This window comes from Corella eumyota, chromosome 7 (assembly GCF_963082875.1).
Source record: "Corella eumyota chromosome 7, kaCorEumy4.1, whole genome shotgun sequence".
Lineage (NCBI taxonomy): Eukaryota > Metazoa > Chordata > Ascidiacea > Phlebobranchia > Corellidae > Corella > Corella eumyota.
In genome coordinates, this window is record NC_137496.1 from 10,718,422 (window position 1) to 10,738,945 (window position 20,524).

Below are 20,524 nucleotides of genomic sequence, written 5' to 3' on the forward strand. Positions count from 1 at the left end.
ATATAAAAAAAATGTTTTTTTAGAAATTTACCGGTCGAACTTGGCGATGTCGACGAATACGACGTCATCTGCTGCTGGTATTGCGTCATAGAAGACTCCACAGTGCTCGTGACGTCATCGGGATGATAGAGGTTGCTGTATGAAGCAGGAGGCTGCTCAGCGAACGCAAATTTCTCAGGTTTGTTTAATTTTGGACTGGAATTCGTTCCCAGTGTTTCCCCCAAGGAAATATTCAAGGGTTTCCCCGAATTTGTCGAAGGACCTCCGTAGATCGCCGCGAACTTCTTCTGTAAGTCGAGTTGCGGTAGAATGTCGCTGTTAAGATTCTTGTTTGTGACGTCATAGGTAATTTTGTTTGTTGTAGAAACACGTGGTTCGTCACGTGATTGAGTTGTGTTGTTGAGATCGCTCGAGTTGTCTAAAAATGTTAAGATTGTTTAGTGACGTAATAACTTACTTAATGACGTAATAACTTACTTAATGACGTAATAACTTACTTAATGACGTTATAACTTAAATAGTGACGTAATAACTTACTTAGTGACGTAATAACCGATGGTTTGTATGTTAGGGCGAGAAAGTCGTTCTGTAGCTGCATGTTCTCTTTTTTAACAATATCTTCCGTGTTTAAAGTTGGTTTGGGCTAAAAAAAATATTTTGAGTTATTTTACGAATGTCGTGTTTAAAATATTTGAGATTATTTGACCCCGTTAATTTACCTTCTTTTCCGCGGGCTCGTCGTTGTTATTCCCCGGCTGATTCCCCTCGTTGCTCTCGGGGTTCTGCATATGAGTAGTCTGCATGTGCATATCTAAGTCTACCTTACTTTTAAACACCATTCTGCAGGGCTGACAAAACCTGTATTGCGCCATCTGCTGGCCACCGGAAACACGTGACACTGATGACCTGAACTGACCTTTACGCTCCCGCGCACGAGTATTTTGAAACCAAACCTAAAAAAAAACATTTTAATATTTTTAAATTGTTTATCAGCCCGAAGCGTGGTGTAGTAAAAAAAAATTCTTGCTTCCCTACATGAGGTTGTGGGTTCAATCCCCACTGCTTTCATGCTGTAGTGCTCTTGAGTAAGGTGCTATAAACGGTATGAACTCCTGCTGAGCCAACACTTAATCAGCAGTATAATTATCAGGCAATTATAATCTAGAATATCCCAAACTGCCACAGGCAACTCGAGACTGGTTCGGAGTAACTGATGTTACTCTATGTTTAGGTCATGCAGTCGATCTTCCCACATCGAGGATAAAGATATAGATAAAAAACTGACCTGAACAACTCTTTTTTTCAGGCCGACCATCTCCGATATCTGCTCGATGATTTTTCGACTCGGGGACGAATCGACCAAGTACTGTTGGTAAAGGTATTCGAGCTGATCCGGAGTTATCGTGGTTCGAAGTCGTTTCGGGTCTTTTTGTTGCTGGTGATGGTCTTTGTCGTCCATGATATACACTGGGTAAGAATTAAGAATTTTCTTTGGGGTTTAAAAACTGGGTTTTAATACAAAGTTTAGGGGTCAATTTGGGGGTTAAAAAAATTTTTTTAACTACATTTTTTGCCAAAAAAGTTAGTGGTAAAAACTAATGCTTTATGACGTCACTTACTTCCTTTATGACGACTACCGCTGCTTGCCGGGCTCGTGGAAGAAGACGAACTTAAACTCAAGGTCGGAGAAGTCGAAATCTTCCTCTTCAGGTTCCCGGCCAGCATTGGGGGCGTGACCAAACGAGACCGAACCATGCTCGGAGTTTTATCGTCCGAGAACAACCTCCCGTTCTGGAATGCCGCGAAACTTTGTAAACTCTCCTCGCTTGCCTTGTTCTGGCTCCAATTCGGAGCGATCTTCCGGTTCTGACTCGGAGGTTGGAATGTGGTGACGTCATCGGGCTGTTGTTGTTCCGGTTGTTTGTCCTGTAACTGCGAAGGACTTCCCATCAACCCTTGCATGTACATTAGGCCATATTGAACAGACGCCATGTTAGCGGCTAAATGGGCTTGCTGGTGTTTCTGAAATTCGTCGATATTTGTGAAAGTTGATTCACACATTTGGCAAGTCAACACTGGAGGCTCAGGTTTGGTTGCTTTCTCTTTAACTTCCATCTTTTTGTCCTCAATAATATTCTCGTCTATGCACAATCTGGGCAACTCGACAGCTTCTTGCTTATGCGCTAGTGATTTGCTGACTTCGTTCAACGCTTTCCTTGCGAGATCTTCCACGTTTGGAGAAGGATTTTGTGTTAAGGAGCTTCTTGCCTTTGCAATAGTGTCATCGACTGTTGGCGAGTTTTCCCGACCGGCAGTTGGCGCTAGCAAGCTTGGTGAGTACCGTCCGCCAGGTTGTTGAGCCTGTTCGTAACTCTTTCTAGCTTTTTGTCTCGCGTTTTGGAACCAAACAACAATTACTCTGGTGCTTAGACCTAAAGTTTGCGACAACCGATCGAGATCGTCATCCTTCGGGTAAGCATTCCGATCAAAAAATTCTTGTAAAACCTGAAGTTGAAAATCTGTAAACCTGGTTCTTGGTGTACGTCTACAAACCCCTTGACCGCTTATACCACCATCTAAGTACATTTGGTTATCTGGTGAATAGAACAAAGCATCATTAGATGTGTTGTTATTATCCATGTTTGCTAAGTTATTCCAGTTAGATAGAAACGTTTGGTTGGCTTGGATTTGCGACAATTCGTCGCTTTTTTCGTTGGTTTGTTGCTGGTTGATTTGAGCTGGTTCTTTAATGGTGTTTTGGTGCTGTGATGGTGATAGGTTAGGAACCAGAGAGAGAGCGTTGTTGAACAACGCCTGGTGCATGTTCTTGGGGACTTCTTTGTTACTCTGCAAAGATTTCAAGAATGGAGGAGTAAAGTCTGAACTGATGGCTTCCTCCTTAACTTTAACTTCGCTCCTCGGGATGATGCTTTCCTCTTTAGGATAAGTCTCATGGGAGGACTTCAGCTGACTCGTGACGTCATCTTTGATGACGTGTGCTGGTGACTTTGGTTTAAACGCATCTTCAAGTGACGTAATAGGCGGAATGTTGAAGTTGTAAGGGGAGTCCTTCGATCGTTGACGCTCCTTGAACAAAGTGTTTCTAAACCAATGTTTAATAACCTTAGGAGGCAGTGTCGTCCTGTTCGCCATTTGGTCGATCTGCTCCTCAGTCGGGGAGTTGTTGATATCAAAGTTCGCCCTAAGTATTTTTAACTGATCGTCCGTGATTCGGGTCCTGGGTCTTTTCACCGGAATCTCGAAATTATTCGACTGAGAGGCGATGGTGGGCATCTGAACGCTCCCTTGCATCTGCTTTAAGCTATTCTCCTGCTTCTGCAGCATCTCTAATCCTCGATTGTGGCTCAACGGAGCAGGATTCGCAGGAAAATGTTCGTCTTGTAGGTTATGTAGCATCGGGCCTGTGCCTATCTGTTGCATCTGCTGCGCTACAGCGGCGTTAGCCAGCAACTGTTGGTAAGGGTTAACACCCATTGCTTGAGCGGCTTGTGCTTGTAACAGAACCGAATATAAGCTCATTGGGTTAAACATCTGCATGTTATCAGCGTTGTACATTTGGTTTAAGTTGTCAACTTGATTGGTCTTACTATCCTCTTGTTGCATGTTAGTTTGTGCATTTAACAATGCTCTAATCAAAACCTGTTTCTGCTGTGATTGAGCAATTTCTTCCTGTAGAAGCTGGTTCTTACCAATCATATCTTGATCCTGGAGTTTTAATAAATTCTCCTTTGATTCTTCTTCCTTATTTACATCCATTTGATCCTTTAGTTTCTCCATAATTTGGTCTGAATAAGCGGTAGCTATTTTCTGTATCTTCTTAGCTGGAACGCAGACACCGTGAGCTACTTCTTCGTGAGCTTTTAACACCCAAACACCGGTAAACTCTTTCCCGCAAAACTTACAAGACTTCGTCCCGTTCTCGTTCATCGCCTCGCCTTTCTTTTCTAACTCTTTATTTATGACGTCACTGGGGTTGCTATCAAAACAGGAAACGTCGCCGATTTGTGATTGATCGTCGACCGACATATTCCACTCACGTTCCCGCCTCTCTTGCTTAAAATGCCGAGCTTTTGACTTGTTCTGTGGACTTCGATTCTCAACATAATGAATAGCTTGTTCAAGGCCGTAATTACTCAACAAATGCCTGCAAGCCCTGGACCTAGAGCCACCGTTTAAAGGGCAAGAACGCAATCTTATTCGTTTCGGTCTCGTGTTCTCGGGTACTAAACTATGCTCAACCGAGGTCAACAGGTCCGGACAAGATCTCGAGAACGCCTCGGAGGAAACAATCTCCGCCATAGCTGACTTTGTGACGTCATCATCAGGTTGATTATGACGTTTTTCTTGCATCTTTTCGTTACTTTCTTGCTGCATTATGGCATCTGTGCAAATTTAAAGCAAATAAATTATAACTTGTCCGACTTTCGACCTCAAACCTTAAAATTTCCGGCACTCAATTAACCGAATTCTTAAATTCCTAATCAAGATATTTTAATTCCACGATTCTAAGTAGTTAATTTATGTCAAAAACACTACTCATTATAAGCTTATAGTACCCACGTGGTGTTGGAGACTTAATTAAACGCCTATAAGACTAATAAACCTGGTTTTACTGATGCAGTTCTAACATTAACTAGCAATTAAGTAACTTATTATTATTCACACCTTACTTCGTGGTTATTTGCATATTAATCAAGCCTACTTAATTAGAGTTGAGATATTCCTTAATTAGAGTTACCTGAATTCTTTATGACGTCATCAGCTTTCGAATTTCTTTCCGTTGTGGCTAGTTGGTCATTTCTAATCTGTTATTAAAATTTAATTCGTATTTTGGTATAGATAAAGGTTATTTTTTTTCCTATTTAAATAAGGTTTTGTATTTTTACACTAGAGTCCATAATATTAAACTTACCTTTACTGCTTTCTCTAATTCTTCAGCTTCTTTTAGCATTCTATTTTTAACTGTAAACATTAAACCATTTTAAAATTAATTTCTAGCTATTTTGTCACTATAATTTACAAAGATGTACAAGGGGCAAAAGTTTATTAAAAACTACAAACATACGTTTAATAATTTTTTCATCATCTTCAATTTTTAGGGGGAGATCATTATTAATTGTTTTAGGTGCTGATAGTTGATGTTCATTTACAAGATGTTTTTGTAATTGTGTATCCTTCATAACCTCCTAACAGAAGTGTTTTAAAGTTTTTAAAAGAGAAAAGTTAAATTTCAACATAAATTAAAAAATGAACCACAATTAGAAAAGTGGTAAGAACACTTGGTACACCACACATGTGGTCGTGGGTTCAATCCCCACTGCTCTTATGATGTAGCGCTCTTGATTAAGGCGCAATAAACGGTATGAATTCCTGCTAAGCCAGCACTTAATCAGCAGTATAATTATCAAGCAAATATAATTTATATAATATCCCAAACTGGCAAAGTCAACTCGAGACTGGGTCGGAGTAACTAATGTTACTCTATGTTTAGGTTGTGAAGTCGACCTTCCCACATCAAGGATAAAGATATATACAAAAGAAATCCAATTATTATTTTAAAATATTTTTGGTCTTAACTTTCTGTAATTTCTTACCTGGCATAATGGGCATTGTGTTAGGGGTTCATCATTATGTTGCGTCATAATATGCAATTGTAATCGCTTCTGGTCGTCGCTCGCGTAGTTACAATACTCACATTCAACCTGTGTTAACCAATTTAATATTTAAATAATTTAAAAAATAATGTTGTTTTTTGATTAAAAATGTTCGGTAAATTAGGTTTTACCTTTACTTCATTGTTTTCTTTTGTTTTTTCGGGTTCTTTAGGCTTTAGTTCATCTTTTTGTTTATTTTCTATAAAATGAATAACAATTTTAACATAAATTTATTAAATTATTAACCTTAAATCTATCTTAACCCTTTAAAAACCAAAGGCGCTTTATTGACCCATATTTTGTATTACAGCACTTACCATCCATATATTCGACTGTGACTACATCTTGAAGGGTTGTCATCGGGGGATTCTTTTGTCTTTGTAACTCAAGCTGATGTTCTGAAGTTTGCATGTGTTTAACCATCTCAATGATATGCTAGGAATAAAAAGGTTAGTTTAAATAATTTTATTTTATATTTATTTATCCTTGATGTGGAATGGTCGATTTTATGACCTGAACATAGAGTAACATCAGATACTCCGACCCAGTCACGAGTTGCCTGTAGCAGTTTGGGATATTATAGTTTATAATCGCCTGATAACTACGCTGCTGATTAAGTGCTGGCTTAGCAAGAGTTTGTACCCTTTATAGTTCCTTACTCAAGACCGCTAAACCATGGAAGCAGTAGGGATCAAACCCCAAACCTTTTGTAGAAAAACCCAAAGTGTTTTAAACCACCAATAGTGTAGGTTGTAACAATTTATATACATACAATTTTCGTAATTTAATATAAAATTTTGTTAAAAGTAAGAACTTTAACTATAAACCCTGTAAAAGTGCTTACCTTTGTTGAATAATCAGAACAAGCCATACATTTAATCTTAGCTTCACTATCATCTTTATCTTTACTCGTCATTAGAGTATGTAGATACTAAACATAAAAATATTATATCATTTAATCAGCAGAGTAAAAAAAAATAACAACATCAATTATCAAAAAATTAATCCCTTTTAACGTATTTAGTTTAAACCTTTTAACAATTTAAAAATTCAGTAATTATAAGATTACAGCTTTTCAGGTCTTTAAAATATAGGTTAAAATAATTTAACTGAAACCCAATCATATAAGCATTAAGATTTCCATTTAAAATTTAACCAATTATTTCAATTTTACAGAATTATAAATTTCACAGAACAACATAGTTAATTCTATCAAAATATTTATGTAATTATTTCATGCTTATAATTGAAGGTAAATAACTGCAATTTCAAATAATAATACCCGAAAAAAATTTCGCAATTATTTCGGCAAAAAAAGGTAATCAGATAATGATATAATTGGGTAAACTACAGATAATTTAAATAAAAATAAACACAAGATAATTATTTTTAATAATACTGATTAAAATTTGATTTAAATTGATAAATTAAATCATTTTTTTCTTACCTGGCAAACTGTGTAAACGCCTTGGTGTTGTTCTGTCGTACAATGAAGTTTTATTTTCTCCAAACTGTGTGTCACAAATTGGCAAGCATTACAGGATACGCTCTATATAAAAACATACAAAAAAGTCATAAAAAAAAACGGATTTTTTGAATATTAATTTATCGTATATAGAATTTGGCAGCATGGTGTAGTGGTTAGAACACTTGGTTTCACTTCTTGGGGTCCTGGGTTTGATACCAACTGCCCCTATGATGTAGCTCCCTTTAGTAAGGCGCTATAAACGGTAAAAACTTCTGCTAAGCCATAAAACAATCAGAAGATTAATTAATTTTGATTAATAATATCCCGAACTGCTAACAATTATATACAATGTAGTATTTGATATTTTAGGCTCTCTGCTGGCACCTACCTGTGTAATATTTCCAGTGATGACGTGAGAAATCATCCACTCCGTGGCGCTACCACCCTCTCGAACGTGTGCGATCAAGTTAAGCTTACAGGTGTGTTTTTCAGTTTTACAGTGAAGATTAAAGTTGGTTTTTAACTAAAAATTTAAATCAAAAATTTAAAAATTGATAAACGGGTGGCCCCAGCCAATAGGTTTCGGGTTTAAGTCGCACCAATGCCACATTATTCGCTTTTACGCCTAGCGTTTAAATATAGCTTAAAAACTCAACAAAAATTAAAAAAACACAATAACGTAATTTTCGTAGTAAACACTTTTTATATTTATTAATTTGAGCGTAGTAACTACTTTAAAATTGCTACAATTAACACATCGAGTTATTTAAACTTAATTTGAACTACTCATTAACAAACCACAATCACTACAAATACCAAGAAATCAAACCACATTAAACGAACAAAATACTAATTATTTTAATTAACAATACAGCCTATAATGTTAAAATTAATCATAATACCACCCATTTGACGTCATAACCAGACTTTTATCATTTAAAGTTGAGTCAATAATTTGGGGGCCGTTTTTCGTTCAATTATAACTAAGAGAAAGGGGTTTTAATTCGTAATTACGTCAGTTAGTTTATTATTTCGCGCGAGTTTTGATAAAGATTTTATCAATTAAATAACCCAGCTGTGTTAAACTGAAAATAAATGTTTGAAATTTTAAACAAGATTTATAAGTGTTTTAACTTTAACTCACCACTACTTTACTGTTTCTTATCAAACGGTTATTTTTAACAAGTTATATCTGTATATAAATAATACTTGATAATTTGCTCTAATTTTTTGAGTATTAAATATTTATTTTTACAATTTTTGCTTCAAAAAAATAAAAAAAAATATAATTTTTTGTTATAATGAATAAAATTGGGGCCTTTTTTTAACCCTGCGTTTAGATGGTTCATTTTCGGACCCTGCCCCTTATTATATTGATAAATCTTTCAAGAATTTCAAAGTGTAATTGCAATGTCGTTCTAATCTAGAATAAATAATCCGCGACTGATTTTAATGAAAAGTAAATAAGGACCGACATCTCAAAATTTTCGTTAATTGAAATTTTAACATCAAGCTGATGTGAATCTTTAAGATAACAACGTCGTTAATTGAATCACTTTCAAATACTATCCCTGTTTTTTAAAGACGGATATACGCGGTTTAAATGTTTTAAAATAATTTTAATTTTTGACAATTTCAAAACATGATTCAAAATTTTAGAGGGTATAATATCACGGAAATAATAAATATTTAACTTTTTAAATATGACGTCATGATTTAATTTGATAATTAGAATCTGAAATAGAGCTGGGCTTGAAAAAGTTTTGGCCGCTTTTAATCTGTGATTACACTTCGTTTATTTGCTATAAATTAGCGAATATTTGCGTCGAAATTCAGCATCTTAAGCCGTTTTTAATTACATTTCACACATCTTAATTGGCTCAAAAGTAAGTTTAATTGCGAATTCGAACCGCAAAATTGAATTAAGTGTGCCGTTGTGTAGATAGGCATTCATTAAACCGATTTATAATTAATACCCAACTTTAAATATCATTTTCAAATGTCAATTAAGTATTAAATGTTCCGGTAGGCTGTATTCTATTTATTTTGAATACTTTAACCCTCTATGACACTTATAAATACTAAATATGACGTCATAGATAACACACGTCGCTTACTTTTATCGCTATATTCATTTCGTGACAATTCGACTTAAAAACAACGATTTTTTGCTTCCGAAAACGGGTCCAATCAATCGACAGTAATTACTAAAAATATATTAGAATCACGTATTCGTTACCCATGCCTTAATTCCACATTTCTACTAAGCAGTCAGGCAATTCAAAACAAAATATATTCAAGTAGGCCTTAATCACATTTTCGAGCTAGATAATAGGGCGTAAAAAAACCTAATTAGCGCCAAGTCTTTGTAGTAACGTAGTTAACGCTTTAAAAGCAAGCTAATGGGGCCCACACACAACTTTGTTGTGAAATTAACGAGTTTTTGTTTAGAATTTAAATCCTTTCTACCCATTAAGAATGTAAACTTTAAACCAAGAGTAAATTAAACATAAAATAAAACATCAAATACTGAATTTGAAAAGGTAAACAACCTTAAATTTTTAAACAAATCGCTTTCTGTTGAGTTTTTTCAAATTATATCACAAAAATACAAAGTTTTATTAAAAGTTGTGTAAAAAACTGATGAAATACTTGAGGTCCTGGGTTCGATCCCCACTGCTCTCATGCTGTAGTGCACTCTTAAGTAAGTTGCTATAAACGGTATGAACTCCTGCTGAGTCAGCACCTAATCAGCAGCTTAATTATCGGGAAAAAATCAGCAGCTTAATTAATTATAATCTATAATATCCCAAACTGCAACAGGCAACTTGAGACCCAGGGTGACTGATGTTACTCTATGTTTGGGTAATGAAGTCGACCTTCCCACATCGAGGATAAACAAAAAAAATAAAAAAAAATTTTCCACTTACCGATGTGTTGTATTTGCAAAGACGACAAAAGTATCCATCCCTCTGCGTCCTCGTCACCCATTCGTTGTTCATGACGTCATTTCCGGTGTCCGTATGACGTGGCTTTCTTACGTGAGCCTCAAGCGCAGTGACGTCATCGGTTCCGAAAACGCCGCACAGTCCACACGAGAACATTCGAGTCGAGTTCGAGTCGTTTCGATCGAGCTGACGTCATAATTAAAACAATTATTATCATTTTATTAAAACATAACTTATGACGTCATCACTAAAGCAGTGACGTCACAACCTACCTCTACATTTTCGTCCCTATTCTGTGGGATCAACTGCTTCCACATCTGCGCTTGCTGCAAGGCCAACTGTTTGTTGACGTCATCTTTTGATGACGTCATGCGTTGTTGAAGCGACGACGCGGCGGCCGCCATCATAATTTGTTGATATTGTTGAGCAAGGATCATTTGTTGTTGTTGAGCGAGGAAGAGTTGTTGCTGAAGGTACTCGGCTTGTGCCTTTCTCGCAGTGTCTACGTCATCACTCTGCGTTGCCATGGCAGCGTCGTTGGTCACGTGGTCGGGTTGATGATGCAGCGACTTGAACGCAGCGGCGTAGTAGTCCATCAGTCCTCCCAACTGCGGAGGAGTTTTCGATTGTTGCTCGATTCTAGAGCGATCTGTTGATTATGACGTCACAAAAATTGGGTAAATTTTAGGTTGAAGTATTTTCTAAACATGGCTAATTCTAGAAGATCTAAATTTAAATTTTTTACCTTTTTCCTGTCTTGAAACATTTAACATCCTTCTCTCCATTAAACTCATGTTCTGAGCATGCTTCTCACTCGTCATATGAATCCTTAAGTTTCTCGCTATAGCGGTTTCGTAACCACATACGTCACAACTCCATTTTCTCTCGGAGCTTCCAGACTCCCTTCGAGGTCCTCCGGACTTTGATAAGGACTCAGATGTAGGAGGCTTGGTCCCCGGTTTTCGGCGCCTGTTATTGGAACTTGGGTTTGATTTCTCAAAGTTGCTTGGCTTGTTGTTGCTAGGCGACGGTGATGACGTATTCGTTACTAAGCTCGTCTGCTAAAAAAAATGAAAAAATTTAAAAACTAAAATTTTTAAAAGCTCGCAAAATTTTGGAATACTTACTTCGACGTTGTTGCTATTAGTTGTAGTTGGAGTTTCAATTGAAAGATTCTGCCTCGGAATATGGAAAGTGGACGATGCTACTTCTTGTCTTATTCTCTCATGTTGGCGATGATGTAGATTTCTCGCGTTGTACAAGTGTTTGTCAGATTGCATGTGAATGCTCAGGTTACCTTTGGTGGTTGTTGAGTAATTACAGACGGTGCATTTGAACGGCTGAAAAGAATAAATCAATTAAAAGCGAAATAAATACAAGGTTGTTTAATTTTTAGGGGTAAAAAGGGGACATTCCACGAAAGATAAAGGGGGTTTGGGTTGGGGTTCTTTACAACAAAAATAAAGACTTTAAGCTGGCTATAAAAGTGACCAAATATTTTTTTAAAAAATCTAACATTTACCTTATAGCCACACGAGTAACTTTCCCCCCTCGATAACCTAGGATGGGGTTGCCCACTCTTACAATACACACAATCTATCGTATCTTCTTGGTGTTTTTCCTTCATATGAGCCTCCAATGTTTGCCTGTATTAGTTTAATTTAGTTAAAGTTAGGTTATATTTTGTATATCATTAACGTTAAAATTAATAAGGGTCATGTGTATTTTACGGTTCTTAAATGTAAATGCTTTTTTACTCTAAAATTGGTATAGATTTAAATTAGGCGTAATTTTTTGTTTTTTATTTAAATCCATTTTTTATTACACAAAACACAAATCAGCTGTTAAAATTGTGAAATTTTGTAACACAAAAAACGTGGAAAGCGCTTCGACGAAGAGACGTTTTTACTTTAAGCAAATTCTTGCTTTTTTAGCTAAGCCATTACGATTAACTTAACTACTATACTACTATAGTAACAGCTTATTTATAAACAGGTTTTGATGCAAAATTAGAAGTGGATTAAACAACGGAATATACAACAACCAAGGTAATGTAATCACTTTTCTATATATTAATAATCATAATTTTGTAAGTTTTGTAAAACTTAAAAACTTATCTAGCAAGGTGGTAGTGCTTAAATGTTGTAAGTATGTCATAACTGTGTATATACATAATATAGTAGCGGTTAGAACTACTGATATAGCTAAGATAAGAAAATGTTACGGTAACATAAACTCGAAATTTATACAAAAAGGGGGTTTTATAATTTTCAACATTTTTGTATCTCTGATGTAAATCCAATTATAAAGAAAATCAAATTAAAATAAAACCCAAAGAAGTGCGTTACATTTAGTGTTGTATAGGTCTATTAAAATACTCCTTTTTCAAATATTTTTAACTTGAAATAACGTAGAAAATGTATTTAATTGGTGTAAAAAGTAATTAAATTTGTTTACAGGTTCAAAAAATAGGTCGTTTTTCTGTAACGTTAAAAATGATAGAATTCCGTCAAAAATTCGACCATTTTTTGTCTAGCAAATTTTAGTAAAAACATGGCCGCCATCTTACCTGTATTTATAATGCCAGTTACATTTCGGGCACTTTAAAGTTTTACACGAATTTCTAGATTGAAATAAAGACATTGGAAATGTTGGGTCAACCGAACTAGAATTATTCATCATAATATCTGCTACACTGTTGGCCTAAATACAAAATAAAAAAATAAGTAAAAATATCAAAAATTAAAAGAAAAATGGGTTATTTTTTTTAACTTACAATTGACGCTACGTTGTTGTTATTATGATGTATTTCATCGCTATATGACGTCATAGATACGTCGGCGATGGCGGGTGAAGAAATTTTGGGGGACCGAATCTAGAATTTAACACAAACATGTTAAAACTTGAATTTTTAAACAAAAAATGGCTTAAACAATTTTTAAACATTTTGTCATTTTTTTACCTCATTGTTTAATTCGTTTTCACCCTGATGCAGACTAGTAATGGGGGACCTTATACCCCCTCTTTGGAGCTCAATATCGTCCCTTATAATCCCCCCTATTATCATCCCTTTATGTCCCGTATGAGGGGAGTTTACGACCGGATTTGGCGAGGCAACAGCAAACGACATATCACACGGCGCGTCAAAATTATCAGCGCTACACGACGTCTCAAAATTGTTCTTTTTTTCAGGTGATTTAGAAAGGTCAAGAACCAAAGGTGCTTCTTCAGGTTCAGAATCGATTGAATCTTCTACAAAGTCTTCAGCGTTTTCAGGTGCGTTTTTAACTAGGGCTGAATCGGTTTCATCATTTTTGCTAACACTTTTTAGTTGACCTAGACTACTAACACTGTCCAACGAAATCTGAAACATAAAAAGCAACAGTTAGCATCTAAAATTGCACTTACAATACATATATTACAAATATCTTCCTTTAAATACTGTCTAATTTACTGTTTAATGATAAACTTCTGCTTGCTAGCCTGCCTACTACACCAGCCACGTTTCTAATAAGCTTTAAATTAATCCACAAATGTTCAAAGTGATTCGACAATCCACATTATTACGTCATAAGCCCTACAACAATCAGCTTAGATGACATATTAATTAACAATAGAAATTTAAATTTCAAAGTTAAAAGGGTAGAATTGAGGACAAATTTCAAACTAGTTTTTTATTTTAATTAACACAGCCTAAAACTGAAGCGAAATATAATTAAAATTAAGTCTATCTTATGCGCCTAAACAATGCTAGTTAGATCCTAATAATAAATTGATATATTCGATTATTTCCGTTTAAGATTTAATTGTGTTTTCAAATATTAATAAAACGTAATAACAAAATCTTATTTCGTATATATAGTAACCTGCTATCGTATTTATCTCAGCTCATTAAGAGAATCTACGTAAAAACTAATTAAAACTTAACGCTAGATTGATTTTCGCTCTTAACTCTATAAAGAGTACTAGCTATTAGTCACCCTTTACCGACGAGGATTGATTTTAGGCGGTTGTTTTGGGCGTGAAAATGTGTTTTTCGTGGTTAAAATGTGGTTGGTGAAAACGTTAATGAAACTACGCTGCGGTAATGGTAATTTTTTCCTGTTCTAGAATTAAAACAATCAAGGTGTCGATTCAACAATAACATTGCCACTTTAAACGATTCAACTTATGTATAACCCCCTAAAATTTTCAGTAAAAAACCCTTATTTTTAAAACCCTTAAAAAATATTTAAAAAGGCTACGCAACCGTATTTATTTAAACTATAAAAATATGCGAGAATTATTTTTAGTAAAAACGGTATTTTTGATATATTTTAAGATTTTATTGCTTTTAAATTTTGAAATCTAACTTAAAAACTTATAAGTCTATCTCTAAAGTTGTCTATTCAATTAAGAGCCTTCTCTACTTGCCTGTTATCGTCTATATGGTTAATTAATAGCACAAGTTGGGCTTGTGATTAATATTTGTTGACAGAAGCCATTGCTTTTTATTGATTTTCTCGTTTTATAATGAAGCCGCCCTTTCGTCTTAACATAGCTACTAATTGAATTCCGACTCTACTCCTTTTTTAACCTTATACTATCCATCCTTTTTTTTAATATAAGTATATCATATTTAAGGACAATTTAAGTTGACTTTAAATAGTGAGAGGGAGATGGTGAGATACTATACGATATTAACAACTTAATTTCAATAAGATATTTCATCAAGTGGATTTTTTAGCGATTTTAAAAGGGAAACGAATTGATTAATCGAATCTTTCTTCACAGGAAAGGCCCTTTAAAGTAATCTCTTTTAAACCGAGCAACTTCCATTCAAATATCAACTTAGTTTTCATTCAAATTAAACCAATTAATACTTATTGAATGATGTATAAATTACTTACATTTTATATTTGATTCAACTACTATTTAAATAAGTTTGTTTATTTACACATTGCTCTAGTTAAACCTTATTTTAATTTAACCAAACGCTTAAATATATATCACTATATCAAATAGTTGTAAATACATATGTTATAATTACTAACATTTTAAAAACATTTCAAAAAAAAAACTTCTTAAAATAAAATTTAAATAACTTAAATTATCTACAAAAATATTAAGCAATAAAAAACAACATTTTATTCTTAATTTTTTTTCTTGTATATTCTAAAATAACTGTGCACAACTAGAATATATAAGAACATATGGCCGCGTAGAATTCAATTACTTATTAATTAGGTTTCCCATTCGATAATTACATTAAGGATCGAGTATTTATAGACAGAATTAGCGCTATTAACTCTATGCCTGCCCTAAACAAGATTTGCGATTTATTTTAAGCCGTATTTAAGTTAATTAGGTAGCGATAGGGTGGTAGGAGCACATTTTCTTATTAATAACCAAGTCAGAATAAAATTTAATTATTTTTTAAATTTTTTTGGCATTTTCAAAGCTAAATATTAATGCAATATTACAACAATATCTAATGCAGGCCAAATTTTTTTAAATATTTTAAAATTCTTAATTTTTTATCCCAAATAAATATTTTAATTTTTTTTCTGAAAGATGACGTCAAACCACGTGATACCAAACATCCAATCAGAACCACCCACGTGACTAAACCCAATGCAACAACGGCAGAATTATTTTATTCTTAAGTAAGTACTTGTATTTATAAATTTTATGGTAGATTAAATTAATTATTAGATTTTTGCAGATAAGATTTGAAAACTTGAAGTCGTGCAATTAATTTTTATTTTTAAAACGTAAAATATAATTAAAAAAGGTAGGCTAAAAAAAACGTCATTTTTAAATAAAATTATCAATTTTAAGATACACAAATTTAAATAAACCTTTGAAGAACTAATAAAAAAATATTAAAGTTTAAAAATCGAATTTAAAATTATTTTTTTATAATTTGCAATTACGTAAAAAAGAAAATTTAAAATTAAATTTAAATTCGTTTTAAGCGAAATTGTCATTAAAATAACCTTGTGTTTATTTCGTTAATATTGCCTTCTAATCAATACTTTTTCACGGTTTAATTGAATTTAGATAAAACAAGGTTAAAATTAAATAATTACGGGCAAATTTTGGCGAAAAAATAATTATTTTTTTTCGATAACAAATTTTAAATTAAAAAAAATGCAAAAAAAAATTTTTTTTTTAAATTGGAAAAAGACAATGTTGTTAAATTACCAATATTTAAATAGATGACGTCATGTTATAATAAAATTAACCAAAAAAAGGAAAAATAACTCCTCTACTTCAAATGTTGATTGATGTTAATAAGGTTACCCAAAGAAAAAAAAAATTGAAAATATTTTTAAAAATTGTTTTCCTTTCTGACCACAATCTTTTCTTAGTAGCACAATCACTTCGTTATTATGTCAGAAAAGCTTATTTATTTAGAACTTTTCCGCCCCGTTTAAAAGGTAATTAGAAAAAAGTGTTCGCTAATTTTGACAGGCTTATAATAACAAATACAATATGCCCAGTGTTGCCAAAACGAAACCAACTCCCTATTATCACACCTTGTTAATTAAACGAAATGGAAACACTGGCGTTAGATAAGAAATTTAAATTGGTTTTATATTAGGGTAAAATAACTGGTAATTGTAGGTTACATCTTCAAAGCATCGTAAGATCAATCTAAACCTAGGTAATAATGTAACACCAACTCTTTGCCAACCTTTGGCATCATCTAGGTTTAATATTAAGTTACAAAGTTGATTTTGGCGAGGTAAAGAGTTAACCATCGTTACAGACAAGCATGAAATTAAGCAAATCCTAGCAAGGTCATTCTGTTTATTTACCCACGATTTAAAATATCGAAAATTAACATTTTTCACTTCCCCTTACTTGATAAAACTGCGATTTTATTTAAAAGGTCAGAACCTTATCTTAATTGCTATTATTTTAGCCTGTTTGTTGTTACGCATCTCTTACTTAATATAACCCCTGGGCGTTGTAATCAATTATTTGTACCTAAGCGAAAATATTAATTTTTTGAGTAAAAATTTTGCAAAATTTCCCGTGCTTATATCTAACATTCATCAACATGTTTAAGTCTGGGACTTTCGGCTAAAGTGTGTGAAAATTAAGGGCTGGTTTAACAAACTAAAAATATAGGAAAATACCCTTTAAAAATATCTAAACATTTTGTTGGTAATTTTGTTAATATAAAGCGTTATATCTTAGCAGATTTACATATACTAAAAAAAATTTACTAGAATTTTGACGTTGCTATTTTTTTAATTTAAAAATAGACTGAATTTATAATTTTTACGTAAACTTTTTTAAAATTCGCAATTTTTTTAAAATTCGACACTTCAATTTTTGTAAAATTTTTCCAAGTATGACAAATCCTACTAAACATCTTGCTATCTTTACCTTATTCCTTAAATCTAAAGTCTATTTTAATCTAAGTTCTAGCACGCTTCAAAAATTAATATTCTTCATTAATTAGTCGTTTGCTCGACAATTAAATACCTATTAAAAATTCGGGCGAAAAATCCGTCGAAAAATGCCGCAAACGGAACTCAAATCCGACCATGTGTTCGGCAATTAGCTTGCTTAGCTATGATTTGAAACACCACACTGACATTTTTTGTTAATTGCTTTTCGTAATATGGTCGTAGTGGTTTAAAATTAGCTTCAAAATCCATCTGGTGTTTCGTGTGTTAATTAAATTAATCGAAAACCCGTAATTGTATAATTGAGAAGTTAATTGTAATATTCGCGCCTAGATCTTGGGTTTTTAATTACTTCATCTTGGAAAAATTAATTTAATTATCACCAGAATAAAATAATAAAAGCTTTATTAAAATAAAATTAATCTTGAGAAAAAAAATTCTAAAATTTAAAATCTGAAATTAAACCCAAAATTGGTTTAAAAAAGATTAATATTAGGGGTAACCTTTAGAGGGGTAACAACCCCCTTTTTAGAGGGTCTTAAATACTTATAATTAAAATCTCATTACAACTTATTTAGGGATTAAATAACGGTGATTTCAAAGGGGGGTTTACGCATTAAAAACTCCCCCTTTTTAGCTAATTACACTAACAACTCGATCCGTCGCTCTTTTCATTATGACGTCATAAGAGAAGAACGCGCGGCGCGATAAAACAAAGTGAAAGCCGAATAAACATAAATCGATAAAAAGTTTGATGTACAACAGACAAAAAAAGATCATAGAGAACTAATTTGGGTTAATCCGTTTAACACGGCCGGTATACAAACCTAGCGGCCACTGTTTTTTAACTCTTTTATCCAAAACCGAAAAACCGTTTTTAATCCTTAAAAAATTTAAAATGCAATTGGACGACACGTTGTTTTGCTTTGTGACGTAACAAAGAGACCCAGCGAGGCGTTAAAGTAAGTAAAATCGGCATTAAATTAGCGGCAAATAGACAAATAGTTGATTGATTGGTTTTTAAAAGCAAAATAAGATCAAACGTTTTTTTTAATTGGAACCCCAGGTATGCATTTACAAAATAGGGGGGAACACAATTGTTAAAATTAGGATTTAATTATATTTGCTCGGTTTCGAGTTACATTTAAACTAGATTCAATTTCTCGGTACTCCCAAAATTCGGGTTTGTTTATTTATTTACAATCTAGTTTAAAATCTAATTTTTGATTCTTAATCAAGGACGCAGAATTAAATATTTAAACCCATAATAACAGTTGCATTTCGTATATCAACCTAGTTTTAAAAACTCTGTGGGAAAAATTTAAATTTTAAAATTTTTTTTATTTTGGTTTTTTGCGCATTGATAAAAGTAAATAATAAATACGATATACAATTAATATTACAACAATGCGACGGGAAAAAATGACAAAATCAATTTAATGATTTAAAAAAAATTCTTTATTATAATCTTGGTGACTTTACATACAGATAAAAAGATTTTATATCGTTTTTAAAAAGTTAATTCAATTAAACACTTCGATAAAAAGACGTCCAATTAGTCTATGACGATTTCGTTGTAGCGAGCTTCTAATTAAATCCAATAAGGATGTACTAGTTATTATAAAATAATTTAAAAATTAAATTTAATAAATTTTTTATTTTCGATCAGACGAATATCATCAAAATCGATATTTTATTATAATTATTCCTATACAGAAATGATAAATAAACAAAGAAAATTTCGCATAGGCAAAAACGCGCACATTTTCTTTAATTAGAAGACCTCCTATTAATTATTAATATTGTTAATTAGATAGAAAAAGGCCTTTTTTATTTCATGTCGCTTTAAGGCTTGGAATTATTTAATTAAATATATTTTTGCCATATGGTATGCGCTATTTTTGATCCCTTATTTAATGATACGACGCTTAGCTATCTCTTTTAGAAAACAACGACGCGTAACAAAGGCTGTTACTTCTCAATTATCGCGTATTTGTGACGTCATAATCCAATTAGAAGACACCTGGGCTATAGGTTCAAGTTTATTGATTATTTGAGTAACGTAATTAACAATTAAGAATTAAAATCAAATTTTCAGAGTTTAAAAATTGAAGTCCCTTTAATATTAAATAAATTAGATGTGGCCTCAATTTTGTTGTTCTAAATTATATTTTAAATAAAATCCCCCCCCCAAAAAAACCTTCCCCCCTAAAAAATATGTTAAATTAAAATTAAAAAAAATTCCATAGTCTGAATTTTAACCTTCTGACCTTTGTCAAAATATTAATTCCATAAAATTAGTTTCTCAAAATTCTAATAATCAACTTTATTTAATCTCAAAATTAAAAATATTTTCACTTTCTGAACCTTAAAATGATTCTAAAAGTTCCAGTCTAACTAAGAAGTCCTGAAACTGTCGCTTCCATTATTTATAAGCCTCAACTTATTGATGTATTAGTTGTAATGTTCGCTCTACATATGAGCAAGAATTTGTGACAACTAAATCAACAATTTTCTTCCCTTTTTCCCGACTTTTGAGTAAAAGAGAGAAGGCCCCAACGACCCCCACACCTTACTTGCGCTCGCTGTAATTAACAATCCGTGCTCTATGACGTCATAATCAACGGGACAGTAATAATTGGGAACCCGACACGGTCTTATAAGTGCTTGAACCGCGCGAAAAATTGGGTTGTTTTTTTAACTTTTCGCTCAGAGTAATTATTCGTTTATTTTTCTAATTATTTAGCTGAAAAAAAATTTAAGTTTTAAGTTGAAAAAGGCGAGTCGTTCGTTATTATTTATATCAATTACTTTTAAAAATAAACAAATGCCATTATTTTAAACAAACGCTGTTATAATTAAATAATTAATTTAATTGTTCAAATTAAAAATATATAAACTAACAAATTAACTACTTCTAAAAAATAGCAAAAAAATGTACAAAAAAATTATTTTTAAATTGTAAATTTTGCTGTTACTTCTAAAACTACCTTAAGCGACTGAATTTCTTTTGGCAATGGTTTTTTTTAA

The 20,524-nt window shown here is 32.8% G+C and overlaps 1 protein-coding gene across 1 annotated transcript in view; it reads right to left on the reverse strand.

The window, feature by feature from the left end:
- LOC145759987 (zinc finger homeobox protein 4-like) overlaps positions 1-20,524 on the reverse strand; it is a 29,594-nt gene that overhangs the window by 3,938 nt on the left and 5,132 nt on the right. Inside the window, exons 4-25 of the mRNA XM_082573848.1 lie at positions 13,054-13,455; positions 12,868-12,966; positions 12,661-12,794; positions 11,614-11,737; positions 11,219-11,431; positions 10,837-11,152; positions 10,364-10,740; positions 10,074-10,277; positions 7,532-7,666; positions 7,123-7,224; positions 6,520-6,606; positions 5,993-6,110; positions 5,807-5,874; positions 5,616-5,723; positions 5,087-5,207; positions 4,934-4,983; positions 4,760-4,826; positions 1,620-4,403; positions 1,286-1,467; positions 720-953; positions 538-643; positions 32-418 (exon numbers count right to left, since the gene is read on the reverse strand). Of these exons, the coding sequence (XP_082429974.1) occupies positions 32-418; positions 538-643; positions 720-953; positions 1,286-1,467; positions 1,620-4,403; positions 4,760-4,826; positions 4,934-4,983; positions 5,087-5,207; positions 5,616-5,723; positions 5,807-5,874; positions 5,993-6,110; positions 6,520-6,606; positions 7,123-7,224; positions 7,532-7,666; positions 10,074-10,277; positions 10,364-10,740; positions 10,837-11,152; positions 11,219-11,431; positions 11,614-11,737; positions 12,661-12,794; positions 12,868-12,966; positions 13,054-13,455 (6,418 nt within the window). The remainder of the gene's footprint in view (positions 1-31; positions 419-537; positions 644-719; positions 954-1,285; positions 1,468-1,619; positions 4,404-4,759; positions 4,827-4,933; positions 4,984-5,086; positions 5,208-5,615; positions 5,724-5,806; positions 5,875-5,992; positions 6,111-6,519; positions 6,607-7,122; positions 7,225-7,531; positions 7,667-10,073; positions 10,278-10,363; positions 10,741-10,836; positions 11,153-11,218; positions 11,432-11,613; positions 11,738-12,660; positions 12,795-12,867; positions 12,967-13,053; positions 13,456-20,524) is intronic.